Genomic DNA, 13,223 nt, shown 5'->3' with positions numbered 1-13,223 from the left:
AATCATTGATGGACTTGAATAATCCCACAATATAACACAACCTAAAAATTTATTTCAATAAATTGACAACTTTCAAATATGGCAAGCTACTTTCTTTGATGCGTGGTGATGGAAGTGGGTATTTCCATTGGCAAATTGCAACGATATCAAATATTTGCCTCAACACCACCGTTAAATGGTAACAAAATTTTAATGGTGAATTTCCACGTTAGTCACGCTAAAATTTGTGTAAACTACCTATTAATCACTCAAAATAAGGGTCATTCCTATTTTGGTGACTCCAAAATTTTTCATATAAATGCACCGTAAGTCTTCCATTACCATTTATTAGTGGAGTGACCAATTTGATAAATTTCTTTTTTGGGTGACTAAATTTACAAAATAAAAAAATTGGGGTGACCAAATTAGAGACGAGCCCTATTTAGAGTGACTAACGATATAATTTACTCTAAATTTTTTGACATACAATAATGAGACATACAAATATAATAATTTAATTGATTTTAAGGTTTGAGCCTAATTTTGCTTGGGTTGGGGCTAATATTCACGTAAACTTTCCCAACAATAATGGCCCTAAGATTCAAACTCAATCCAAATTCTTAGGGAAAATGTCTAGGCTACTTTTTCCAACCATTTGTTAGTATAATTTAATTGATGTATATGATATATAAGATTCACCCATGATTTATTAACCAATAAAGATTAATAATTATAAATAATAATGAGTAAAAATTGGTTAATTCTAAAATGTATAGTTTTTTAATAAATAAAAAAATTAGTAGAAAAATAATTAAGTTAATTATAAATATACTATGATGAGTCATAATTCTCGTAATAAAGTATACATAATTTTTTAAAAATATAACTTACAAAATGACCTAATATTATAGCTCATAAGAAACTATTAACAACGAAAACACCACGTGATATGCTAAGTGGGAGGTTGTAACACCAATTTAAAATAATCACTATCGAGAAAATTAGCAACTAAGCAAATCTTAATACAAAATGCAAGACAGATAAAACTTAACATGAAACATGAGTCACTAGCTCTTAACATTGCAAGTAGACTAGCAGACTAGAAACCATGCCATAACCATCAGATCAGGCACATTATTAATAAAAACACACATTATTTAGAACAAAACAATCATAACTTCTTATGATTGAAGAAATTTTATTCCCATATATTTAAATGAACTAATTGTTGTCCCACCAAAATTTGGATTGGAGATAGGTAACAATATTCTTGTCCAACTGGAAGGCCTTAGTGAGAACATCAAGATTAATGGGAGGGTTAGAGCCAAATACTGCATTTGCAATCGTGATAACTCCTGGATTTTGGCTGCTGAGACCAGCAAATGCAACTGCTTTGGTATTCCCGATATTGAATTGGAAGTGGATGAGACCGACAGGAAAACAAACACATCACCAGGGTTTAGGACTTTGGTGATGAGGCGGTTATCTGTGTTGGATGTAACAAAACCGACATAAAGTGTGCCTTCCAAAACCACAAGGATCTCCGTTGCACGAGGGTGCGTGTGAGGAGGGTTTAGGCCACCATATGGAGCATAGTCAATTCGGACTAGAGATATGCCGAGTGCTAAGTCCCGGTATTTGTGCCACATTGACAGGAGTCACAGTTGATCCAACCGGATTTGAGGTGTTTCTAGGGATATTAAGCCCTGAATAGAAGAAGTCTTCTGCATTGGCAAGCTTTGGGTCCTTGCAGAACTTTCCATTTACAAACACTGCATGAAATAAAGTAAGGTTAGTCAATATAGTGAATCCATGCAAAAGTATGAATTCTTATGAAGAACATGTTACTTCAGATCAAAGGCTCTAGCGTCTTGCATAATTATGGACTTAAAGATACTAGTCAACAAGAGAGTACTGAGAAGTACCACCATTCTTGGTGTCATTGATGGCTACACAGAAGTCTTGCAGGGGGCTGGGATCAGAAGCTGAGGTTAATAAGGGACTGAAGGCCAAGATGGCAAAAGCTGCAACGAAAAGTTAAAGTCGTTTCATCATAATTGATGTGCAAGCACGAAATGTATGCTACCAATTGGGAGAGGGTGGGAAATCCTGCATGGCAAACAGGTCTATATATAGGCATTGAAACAAAAGAACTCGTCCTGATTTGCCTTTCATCAAGAACGTCAAGACTAGGCGTTTGCCTTCACAATTAGTTATTTCTTATTAGGAGGTGAATCATTCTTCAACCAGTACACTTTCTAGTTCTGTTCTCCTCGTACATCATTTCAATATATGTCGTGGAATTGGTCTTAATTCACTCGCAGTTCTAAACATTTTCTTATCCAGGCTTTGACTTTTCCTTCTCAGACTAAAGTTGATGGGAAAAGGAGGTGCTGAAAATACATTGTTATCTTATAATTTGCTAGTGACAAGAAAGTTTTCTTGTAAAATACTTCTTTCAAATATATATATTGCATCAAATATGAACTCAAAATAATTCCATCTGGCCTTAGGCAAACAAAATATATATATATATATATATGTAATTTTTATTCAGATTGTGGGGATAATTTAATTTAGATTTGGAGTTGCTGCAAGCAGCCGGCAGTTTTGAATGTAAAACTAAACTCGGTCATTCTTTTAGTTAGCATGATCAAGGAAATGCTATGGAGACAAAAACTTAAGCTTGATTAAAGGCTTCTGATTTTGTCTGTAATCAACATGTTATACGATCTCAGTTGACATAGTCTATTCTGGCATGTTCATTTGTTCTGACATCTGTGCTTATCACATCCACAACATTGTCAATTTCTTGCAAGTTCAATGAAGCATGCATGCAAGAGCGAAACTTTCCAAGTCTGTTGATCACTTCAAGTACCCAAAAATGAGCTTTGAATTAATCACTGATCCAATTCGTTGCCAACTTTGTAATAAAATATTTTTAAGCCTAATTAAAGACTTGAATTTTCCTAGTACAGAATAAACTTCAAGGCTTCAGTTACCTCGCAGACTTCGAATCATATTAGTTTGAGCGATCACACCGCTTTGTTTAATACAAGTTTATTGCTAGTCAGCAACGCCATGAACTAACAGGTACGATATGATGCAATAGCAAAGAGTTTGATATATTAAGAAAGTGGTAAATTTGGTGTAGGCTTATCCAATGTTGTCCAAAATCGAATATACAGACTTTACACAGTCAAAATCAAGTGATTAGGTATATGATATATTCCAATTCTGGATTAAATCAAAGTGGTTAGGCATGTTTGGACGTCCTTTACAATTTTATCTAATTACATTAGTATTTTATATCTATTCGTAATTCCTTTTCTAATATTTAAATTTAAATATGTCAAAGGTTCTTGTACTCTTTCAAATTTTAAAATATAGTCCCTATATTTTAAATTTCCGTCTTTTTATTTAAAATTTTAGTCCCTTTTTTTAATTTTCCCATTAAAGTTAACATTGTCAAATGTAAAATAACTTTTTAGACATCAACATTTACAATTTTTTTTGTCAATTTGGTTTTTACCCTTTAAAAGTATATAAATTTTTTTTAAAAAAAAATAATTTTTTTCATATTCTTTGATTTTTAAATTTCTAGCTAGAACGATGGCTTACCATTGGCTAAAGGCAGTTAAGGAAGGGGTTTTCATTAATGAGTGGACTTGCAAGGATGACTCAATCATATGTGTCCAATGTTGTTGTTTGTTAAAGCAATTTCAATGTTCGGTGGGATCCCCATGTAAAAGGAGCTTAGAAGTTTAATGTTGACGATTCCACTTTTGAGAAACTTGGGACTTCAAGTTGAGGGGGTGTATTGCATTATGATTGTGGGGTTGATAGGATTTCAAGATTCTAAAAATGCTAAAATTGTGACCGTTAAATGTGCCCTTAACTAAAACTGAAAAAGTAAGATAAAACTGGTCATTGAATAAGATTGGAGAAGTGGCTTTTTCTATGGTGTTTTGAGTGGCTAATGAGATAGCTCACTCTTTGGCAAAAGCAACATGCTTTAGGGCTGTCATGTTTTCTAGTTTTTAGTAGTGATGGAGTGGTTCTTTTATTGTTCATGTAATCTATTATAATCTGGTTTATGTAATTCAATGTTGCTTTTTTAAGGTGTGTCGAACTGCATTGTTTGATTTGTGGAGTAGGATATGATAATTAAGAAAATTACCTTTCAACGAAAAAATTGTATATTTAAAGGAAAAAAAAAAACATTACTTGCTTATGTTCCTATAGTCGAACTTCATGCAGGATTGACCTAACCTTGCACTCCAAATAGAAACTTCTTGCACCAATTAATGCTCATACTTGCTTATGTTCCTATAGTTGAGTCAGCTAAGGAATGGTTGTCGCTAAAGTGCTCAACAATTTTAATTTCCTCTTAAGTGGCATATGGGTACATAATAAATATAGCTTCAAACACAAGAAAAGAACAAGTCAAATCATTAAGGTAAAAACATAAAATAAAAAATAAAAAAAATATATAAGTTAAAAATATATTTAAAAATAAAAGATAAAAGATGTTTTAAAACTATTTTAAAAACATAAGAAATGCTAAAATTTAATGCTATTTAAACTGGACCAGATCGATTGGGTCAAGAACTAGTTAGGGTATCGATCTGATGAGATGTAAAAAATTAGTTGACCTGCAAGTTAGTATGAACTGGTTAAACCGGGCTAAAAAAATCAGCTGAACTGGAGGTTAATTCGTTTTTTATAATTTTTTTTTATTTTTCAATAATTTATTTGTTTTGAATCGATTGGATTAGTTGTTCTGGAAATCAATTGCCTAGATCAATTAGAAATCAGTTCAAACCATTTTTTAGCTCAGTTCAAGCAGTCTATACCAATTTTAAGTCAACTGATTTTTTACGTCTTGTCGGCCTAATACCCAACCGGTTCCCACTTCGATCATTCAGTCCAGTCCAATTTAGATAACATTAAATTTTAAATTTTTTATATTTAACATCATTTGAAAGAGGTTTTTTTTTTGAATTTTTTATATTTAAAATGCATTGAATCTACAGTACTACCATAAAAAAATGAAAATTGAAAATAAATTATTAATCAAACAAAAAAAAAAGTAAGTAAAAATAGCAATAACGAAAACAATAAAGTTCATTACTTAACAAAGAAGCTTACAGCAACATAAGCAAATAATTTTTATATTTATTCTTTCCAAAAAAAAAAATTATTATTGTAGAAAAGGAAACAAGTCAAAGATTATTTCAAACAAATTGTGAATTTGAATCCAAATTGAATTATATTTGGGCGCCCTAATTGTTAGCCCACCAGAATTTTGACTGAAGATTTTTCACCACATTCTTGTCCAATTGGAAAGCCTTGACGAGAACATCGGGATTGATGGGTGGATTTGATCCAAACACTGCATTGGCTACGGTAATAACACGGGATTCGGCTACTCAAAGCAAATGAAGGCAGCGGCATTGGTTTTCCCACATTGAATTGAAAGTGAATGAGACCAATTGGGAAAACAAATACATCTCCGGGTATAAGACCTTGGTAATGAGACGATTATCGGTGTTGGATGTCACGAAGCCAACGTAGAGTGTGCCCTCCACAACGACTAGGATTTCGGTGGCACGAGAGTGAGTATGAGGGGGGTTTAGGCCACCATTTGGTGCGTAATCAATTCGAACCAATGAGATACCAAGAGTGTTAAGCCCTGGTATTTGAGCAATATTAACTGGAGTAACAGTCGATCCCACTAGATTTGATGTGTTTATGGGGATGTTGAGCCCTGAATAGTAAAAGTCTTGCGCTTTAGCAAGCTTTGGGTCCTTGCAGAACTTCCCATTAACAAACACTGGAGACGAGAAGAAGAATGTTATAATTTCATGTACCATGCCATGAAGAGGTTGTAGAATGTTTTATTTGAAGGTCAAGTTTAAGAAGAAGAGATAAAAACAAAACTTACCAGCATCCTTGGGGTCATTGATGGCTACGCAGAAATCTTGGAGAGGACTAGGATCAGATGCATAGGCAAATGGGGAAGCCAGAGCCAAGAGACAAAATATTAGGATGAAATGGGCAGTTTTCATTGTGATAAATGGAATTTTGATTGCTTTGGAGAGGATGAGGAACTCTGCTGCAGAACATGACTATTTATATATTACAGTCTTTGAGCTAGTCTATGTTTTTCCATTTCTGATGAATTGTTCTTCAACTACTACCCTTGTCTCTTCCCACTTCCAATGCTTACATCAGTATCATTGTCATGGAAGTAGTCAAATCTGTAATTAAATTATGTCTTTTGTATTACTTAATACAACTTGGTCCATTCGAACGTTGACTTTAGGAGATCCAAGGTTGCTAAGGCGCAGGCGAGCAACCTGTTCACGCAAGATACAATGAAAATAATGTTAACAATAATCCAAGTTGGAAACATTTTGCCATTTGGCAGTGTTTAAACATAAAGTGCCAGCAGCTGGGCTTGGTTAAAGTGTGAAAGAGACTGCCATTGTGGGTTGAGGGAGATTAACTATTGAAACCTTTGACATGATCTTTTTCCCTCATTATCATCTCCTTTTGCAATTAGTGATCTCAATTTTATTTTATTTTTAAAAAAAATTAGAGAAACTGTTTTTCCAGGCCGGCTTATTAACGAGCTTCAACATCTATTAATTAATTCAAATAAAATTGCTCGATTAATTAAGAAGTATTTGCAAGAAAAGCGCCTTGGAGTGATTCAATACTTGTGGTTTTATATCTCTCTGAATATACACGTGCATGGACATCTTCATGAAAGCCCGGTTGCATTAAATGTAATCTGCATATAGTTTTCACCGTTCTATGGATATATAGGAGCACTGCAACTTTGAAATACTGCTAGAGGCTAATCAATTGTGTATATATATATATATTATATATTTTTATATATATACACATTCAAAGTCAGTAGAGTAGTACATTGGGTATGTAAAAACGACCAGTTCGACGAGGTTGAAGATGTAGAGTAGTTGAAGAATGATTCCTTCAGATTTCTTTAAAAACCAGTAATCACTTCAGACTTGGCAAACCTCTTTTTTTTATTTTCCTTTTTAAAATGGAATTGTTAAAGAAATAAAATGACAATGGACCTGTTCAGTGACTACTATCTATAAATGGACATGCTTTGAAACCAGATTTCTCACCCCTCAAAAAGCAACAAATCCTAGAAGCTCAATTTGATCAGGTTCAGGACTGTTGCTTACAACAATGAAAGGTGTTCAATTCCTTGTAGCATTTGTCCTCTTGGCTTTGGCTTCCAAACTTGTCTCAGCTTCAGATCCCGGCCCTCTTCAGGATTTCTGTGTAGCAATTAATGATACTAAAGACGGTGGTGTGTTCTTATAATTCTTTGAAATTTCATCTTTGCGATATATTCGTTTTAACTCTGAAAAGTGGAGAAATATAGCAAGTACAAGTATTGGACAAGTTTCCAAGTAGTAAACTCTTTTCTTTCCATTTATGCAGTTTTCGTTAATGGCAAGTTCTGCAAGGACCCCAAGCTTGCAACCGCAAAAGACTTCTTCCTGCCTGGCCTCAACATTCCTGGAAATACATCAAACCAAGTAGGATCAATGGTCACTCCAGCCAATGTTCAACAAATACCTGGACTTAACACTCTCGGCATATCTCTTGTTCGAATTGACTATGCACCTTACGGTGGCCTAAACCCTCCTCACACTCACCCTCGTGCTACCGAAATTCTAGTCGTTGTGGAGGGCACACTATCCGTCGGCTTTGTCACATCGAACACGGATAACCGTCTCTTCACCAAAGTCCTTTACCCCGGAGATGTATTCGTTTTCCCCGAAGGTATGATTCACTTCCAGTTCAACATAGGGAGTACGAATGCGGTTGCCTTTGCTGCTCTCAGTAGCCAAAACCCAGGGGTGATCACCATTGCAAATGCAGTGTTTGGCTCTGACCCGGCCATCAATCCTGATGTTCTTGCCAAGGCCTTCCAGCTGGATCAAAATATCGTTAAACAACTTCAGTCCCGGTTCTGGTGGGACAACAACTAGGGGATACTTCTAAACCCCATGAACCTTACTTAGTAGCTAATTGTTTGGATGATGTTTAACTTATTTTTGACGTTGAATTTAGTTGAAAGAAAAATAAAAAAGATAAAAGAGGTTTCTCATGTACCTTAGCTTATTGTAACCTGTCGTAATATTATTTTTGTCATACCATATGGAGTCTTGCAATTACAATTTATTTTTAGTTTGAAGTTTGGATTTCAGACCTTCGTTTAGGGATATGAATGAATCACTACGATTGAATTCTTATATTAAATTGATAGAACGAGTTGATTTCTTATGGACTTAAAAAAGTTAGTTTATGATAAAATTTAAATTATTTAATTTTTTTATTAAAATAAAATTTATATTGTTTTTATTGCCATTAAAATCAAAATTCTTATTAAATTGAAATTGCTTAATTAATTATATTTATTAATCTATTAAGTTTTTTCGATATCTAAATAGAATTGAAGTTTTTTATGGTTCCAACTAGCCTATCTCTATTTATCATCAACAAAGATGTGCTTTCACAATCAAATGGCTAGACATTTTAACTTAGAATAAAGCGAAACACATGAATAAGTTGAATAATATAAAAACCAGTTTCCTGCACATTCAAGATGTATAATATCATATTCAAGACACAAGGAATTGTCGAGAGGGATGAAGGAATGGTTAGACAAGGGTATTGAGGTTCAAATTATCCAGGCGTGAAGGTGGTTTATCTGTGTCCCAAGATCTTGTGCTTTGAAAAACATACATCTAGTGAATGATATGTTGAAAGTTATTGAGCAAAGCATTTCATATCACAACCTGCAAGTCCAGATTGCTTATCAGGTATTTCTGACAAAATTTTACTTTAATTTTCTTTCTTTGAAAGGCTAAGAACATTTTATACAATAAATAAGGGGCACAAAAGCATATAAAAAAATGTTATTCAGCTAAAAATATTTTTCTTCGACCGCAAATGAACATTTTAATTGATTGGGAATGTAGAATATAGTTGTTTCCATTGAGCTTGTGACCTATGATAGGAGTATGAAAACTTTCAAATCCATCCCAGTTCCCTTTGGACATTGTTTCATGTTTGGGTGAGATATCGACCGATAACTCCATTGTTTTTTTTTCTTCAGTCATGCAATTTCTAGTCATTGGGAAAAAATTAGATTAATGATGTTGAGGCCCAATTTTGGCCCAGATACAAACCAAGCCAATACCCACTAAACTAAACGCAAACCTAACCTAACCCTAGCACACTATCCTAAACTCCTCCAAAAAAACCCTAGCCCTTAGGTGTGCCACCCCTACCTTCTGTCCATCTGCCACCACCACCTGCCCGGGTCTGCCATGGTCACATCCACCGCCACCTGCTCTTCCACTTGCACTTGCAAGAGTTAAAACAAAAGTGACAAGCATGTATTTTTAATATTTTTGTAAAAGCCAAGAAAACCGAATGTAATTTTTTTAAAAAACATGAAATAGAACAAAAAAAGAGAGATTAATACAATCCGAAATAGATCCAAATAGACAAACAAGAAAACCACAAAAGAATATCAAAAAACAGTGTGAGAAAGGTTCTTTTCCATCTTCTTCGTTTTTTTTCTTTCCTTCTTTTGAATCTTTTTTATATAAATATACATATATATATACATATTTAAAAAGTGTAAAAAAGAAAAAAAGGGGACTTACATTCGATCTCGCTGAAAAAGGGCGATTTTTGGCATTTTCACCGCCGTATGCGCCGGTGAACGGTTGCCGACACGACGGCCGACGATCGGAACCTTCGCTGGACTAAGGGCCTCTATAGAGAAAAAGAAAAGGGGGAAGAGGGTTTTTTTTTTAAAAGAGGAGAAAGAATGAATTTTTTTTAAAAAAATCTGATTTAAATAGCCACTCGAAACGACGCCGTTTTGGTCAGCTCTCTTAATGCCAAAACGATGTCGTTTTGCCTCATGACCCGCGCGTTGACCCGACCCGCCAGCAGGATCTGCGTGTTTTTGGAAAAGGAGGAATTTGCACGAATAGTCCCTCCGCATTTTATTGTTTTGGAATTGAGTTTTTTTAAAATTTTAATTTTACCTTGTAATTTTGGTTTGCGATTTAGTCCCCTATGAAACGCGCGTCTTGAAGGTTTGGGATTATTCCCATTTTGGTCCCCATTGTTATTCGCGTGTTCAAAATCGGTCCCTTTTTTTATTTTATTTCCAGATTTCCCCAGACTTTCTGTCTTGATTTCAATTTCATCCCTTTTTAGTTATTTGATTATTTTACTATAAAATTAGTAACTCTATTATTTTTACTATTATTATTATTATGAATATATTATTATTATTATTATTATCAGCGTTAGTATTATTTTCGTTACCCTTTTTATTTTTTCTCTGTTTTATTACTATTATTATTATTAACATTATTACTATTAATTTTATTTATTACTATTACCTTTTATTATCACTACTACTATTACCCTTTTTACATATTATTATTATTATTTTTACTACACTATCATTATTCCTTTTTTTTACTTACTAATATTATTGATATTAACATATCTTAATGTATTATTATTATTATTATTATTATTATTATTATTATTATTATTATTATTATTATTATTATTATTATTACTATTGTTGTTTTACTATTATTATGTATTTTATTATCATTAATTATATTTATTACTACTATTATTTTTGTTAACATATTATTTCTTTTTACCATATTATTATTTCCTATTCTTATATATTATTATTGTTATTATCATATATTATTATTAATGTACTATTATTTTCTATTATTATTATTACTAATATCACTATTATTATCATTTATATTATTATTATATTATTATTGTTATTATTATTATACCTTTTATTATTATTACTATTGTATTATTACTATTATTATTATTATATTTTCTTTCTTTTGTATTTACTTATACGCTATTATTTTTATACTAACTAATTTAATATATATATATATATATATTTTAGCACACTTATTTTTTTATATATCACTACTCTTATTATTATCATTTCATCATTTATTTATTTATATCTTTGTGAATAATTTCAAACCTTAGATCATTCATTATTTGTATTATCGTTATTATTATTTATTATTACCATTGTTATTACCGTCACTTTTACTTTTATTACTATCATCATATTATATTATTTTTATTTTCTATTCCCATTATTATTATTATTATTACTAATATTAATATTCTTATTATGACTATTATTATTATCCTTATTGACACATTTTACCTTTTGTCAACATTATTATTATTTTTCTTTTACTATTTTATATATTACTTATTTATTTATCGGTTTACTATTAAGTTTCCTTTTTACTTATTCTTATTATTCTTATTTATTTTTATTGTTATCATTTTATTATTTTTACCTATTATTTTCCTCTTAAGTTACATAGCTTGTTTGTTTCTTTCATTTTTGTCATTCATACTACTCATTCATTATTATGTTTGTTAACAACATGATTTATTCCTTTTTGGTTTTACAAATTTGCGTTATATCATCCTTTACCCGACAAAAATAATTCTTTCATAAAAGTAATATTTCGTATTTGGAAATTCGAGAAAATCGTGCGCTAACTTATGGGTTCCGATTTTTCTCATTTAACCTAAATCACGAAATATTCTTTTAAATCACAATATGACTTTTGAATAAAACGTTTATTCTCAGAAATACGAGATGTTGTGCCCTAACTTACCGGGTATGACACCTTGTTACCTCGAAATAAGCTTTTTTTGTAAATAAAGGCAATGTTCGGTATTTGAAAATTCGAGAAAACGTGCCCTAACTTACTGGGTTTCGACTTTTCTCGTCCACCCTAAATAACCGAATATCCTTTTTAAAAAGGGGGCTAAAATACATGAATTTTAAACAAAGGCAAGCTCGTTCTCAAAGTTCAAGATGTCGTGTCCTAACTTACTAGACGTGGTGTTTTATTACTTCAAGACGAGAAGGTCTTTAACATTTGAGCATTTTTTACAAAGAGGGATCGTATTTCAAAGTCTTTCAAGTTTTCAATCTTCGATACTAAGACACTAATTAATCAACTAGGTACCAATTTTTGGGCGTATCGAGGGTGCTAATCCTTCCTCGTGCGTAACCGACTCTCGAACTCATTTTTTGATTTTCGTAGACCAAAAATTATCGTTTTAGTAAATCTTAACTTTTATTAAAATGATCAATTTAAGGTGACCCGATCACACCTCATCAAAAAGGATTGGTGGCGACTCTTGTTTTTTTCGTTTTCATTTTCAAAATCCAAGTCGATTCATATTTTTCAAAAAAATGGTTTCAACAAATGATATATATTTTGGAATTGATACCTTGAAGAATTTGAAGAATGAAAAACTATTTTATTCTAATTGAAACTATTTAAATGCTAAAGTGGGAAAAAATTAAGAAACTAATATACTATTTCACATAAAATTAGGGAAAAATCAAAGGCTGATTTTACAAAAATAAGTTTCCAAGTAAATCAGATTCTTTGGTTTCAACATTTCAAACTAAAACGATGGCTTACTACTAGCTAAACGCAGTTAAAAAGGGGGTGTTGTTAATGAGTGGACTTTTTAAGATGACTCAAACTTATGTGTCCAAGACTATTGTGTGGTTAAAAACAAATTCGATGTTCGATGCGATCCCTATATAGAGGGAGCTTTGAAGTTTAATGTTGATGATTCCACTCTTAGAAAACTAGGGACTTCATGTTATGGGGTTGTATTGCGTTATGATTGCGGGGCTGATAGGAATTCAAGAATATGAATATACTAAAATTGTGACCGCTAAATGTGCACTTGACTTAAACTGAAAAAGTTTGAATCTCCAGTCTCTTCCCGAATGAATCCTTGAATTTTTCTCGCCAAAATAGAAAGAATGTCCTTTAGAATAGTCGGACTTATATATTGTGCATTTTGAGGGATATTTTCTAAGACAATGACCCCCACATATTATAAGAAGCCAAGAGTTTTATTAGTTAAAGAAAGTTACATTGGTTTCTTGAATATTGTGCTTTAGAGTGTCCCTTAAAGGCACAACCATGAAATACAAGCCACTTAACAGCATCTATTGACACCTTGAGCTATAGCCGATTTCTTGCAACTTGTTCAAAATTTTGTTTATCAATAATCCTCTCAATATTGTTCAAGGAGTTATGAAGATCGAGATAACTTTT

The 13,223-nt window shown here is 32.3% G+C and overlaps 1 protein-coding gene and 2 pseudogenes across 1 annotated transcript; 1 reads left to right on the top strand and 2 right to left on the bottom strand.

The window, feature by feature from the left end:
- Nucleotides 1-865: 865 nt before the first annotated feature.
- Nucleotides 866-2,034, bottom strand: LOC108478624 (germin-like protein subfamily 1 member 14; annotated as a pseudogene).
- Nucleotides 2,035-5,101: 3,067 nt separating this feature from the next.
- LOC108482342 (germin-like protein subfamily 1 member 14) lies at nt 5,102-6,080 on the bottom strand (annotated as a pseudogene).
- Nucleotides 6,081-7,140: 1,060 nt separating this feature from the next.
- On the top strand, nt 7,141-8,236 carry LOC108482356 (germin-like protein subfamily 1 member 7). Its single transcript, XM_017785482.2, has 2 exons — nt 7,141-7,330; nt 7,465-8,236. Exons 1-2 carry the CDS (start codon nt 7,207-7,209, stop codon nt 8,016-8,018), a joined length of 678 nt encoding a protein of 225 aa, XP_017640971.2. The 5' UTR covers nt 7,141-7,206; the 3' UTR covers nt 8,019-8,236.
- Nucleotides 8,237-13,223: the final 4,987 nt, after the last annotated feature.

Source organism: Gossypium arboreum, chromosome 11, assembly GCF_025698485.1.
Source record: "Gossypium arboreum isolate Shixiya-1 chromosome 11, ASM2569848v2, whole genome shotgun sequence".
In the NCBI taxonomy this organism is placed as follows: Eukaryota; Viridiplantae; Streptophyta; class Magnoliopsida; order Malvales; family Malvaceae; genus Gossypium; species Gossypium arboreum.
This window is presented reverse-complemented; position numbering and strand designations above follow the sequence as displayed.

Coding starts and splice junctions, on each gene's coding strand:
- LOC108482356 (XM_017785482.2), top strand. CDS start 7,207: ATGAAAGGTGTTCAATTCCTTGTAGCATTTGTCCTCTTGGCTTTGGCT. Junction 7,331..7,464: donor TAATGATACTAAAGACGGTG/GTGTGTTCTTAT, acceptor CCATTTATGCAG/TTTTCGTTAATGGCAAGTTC.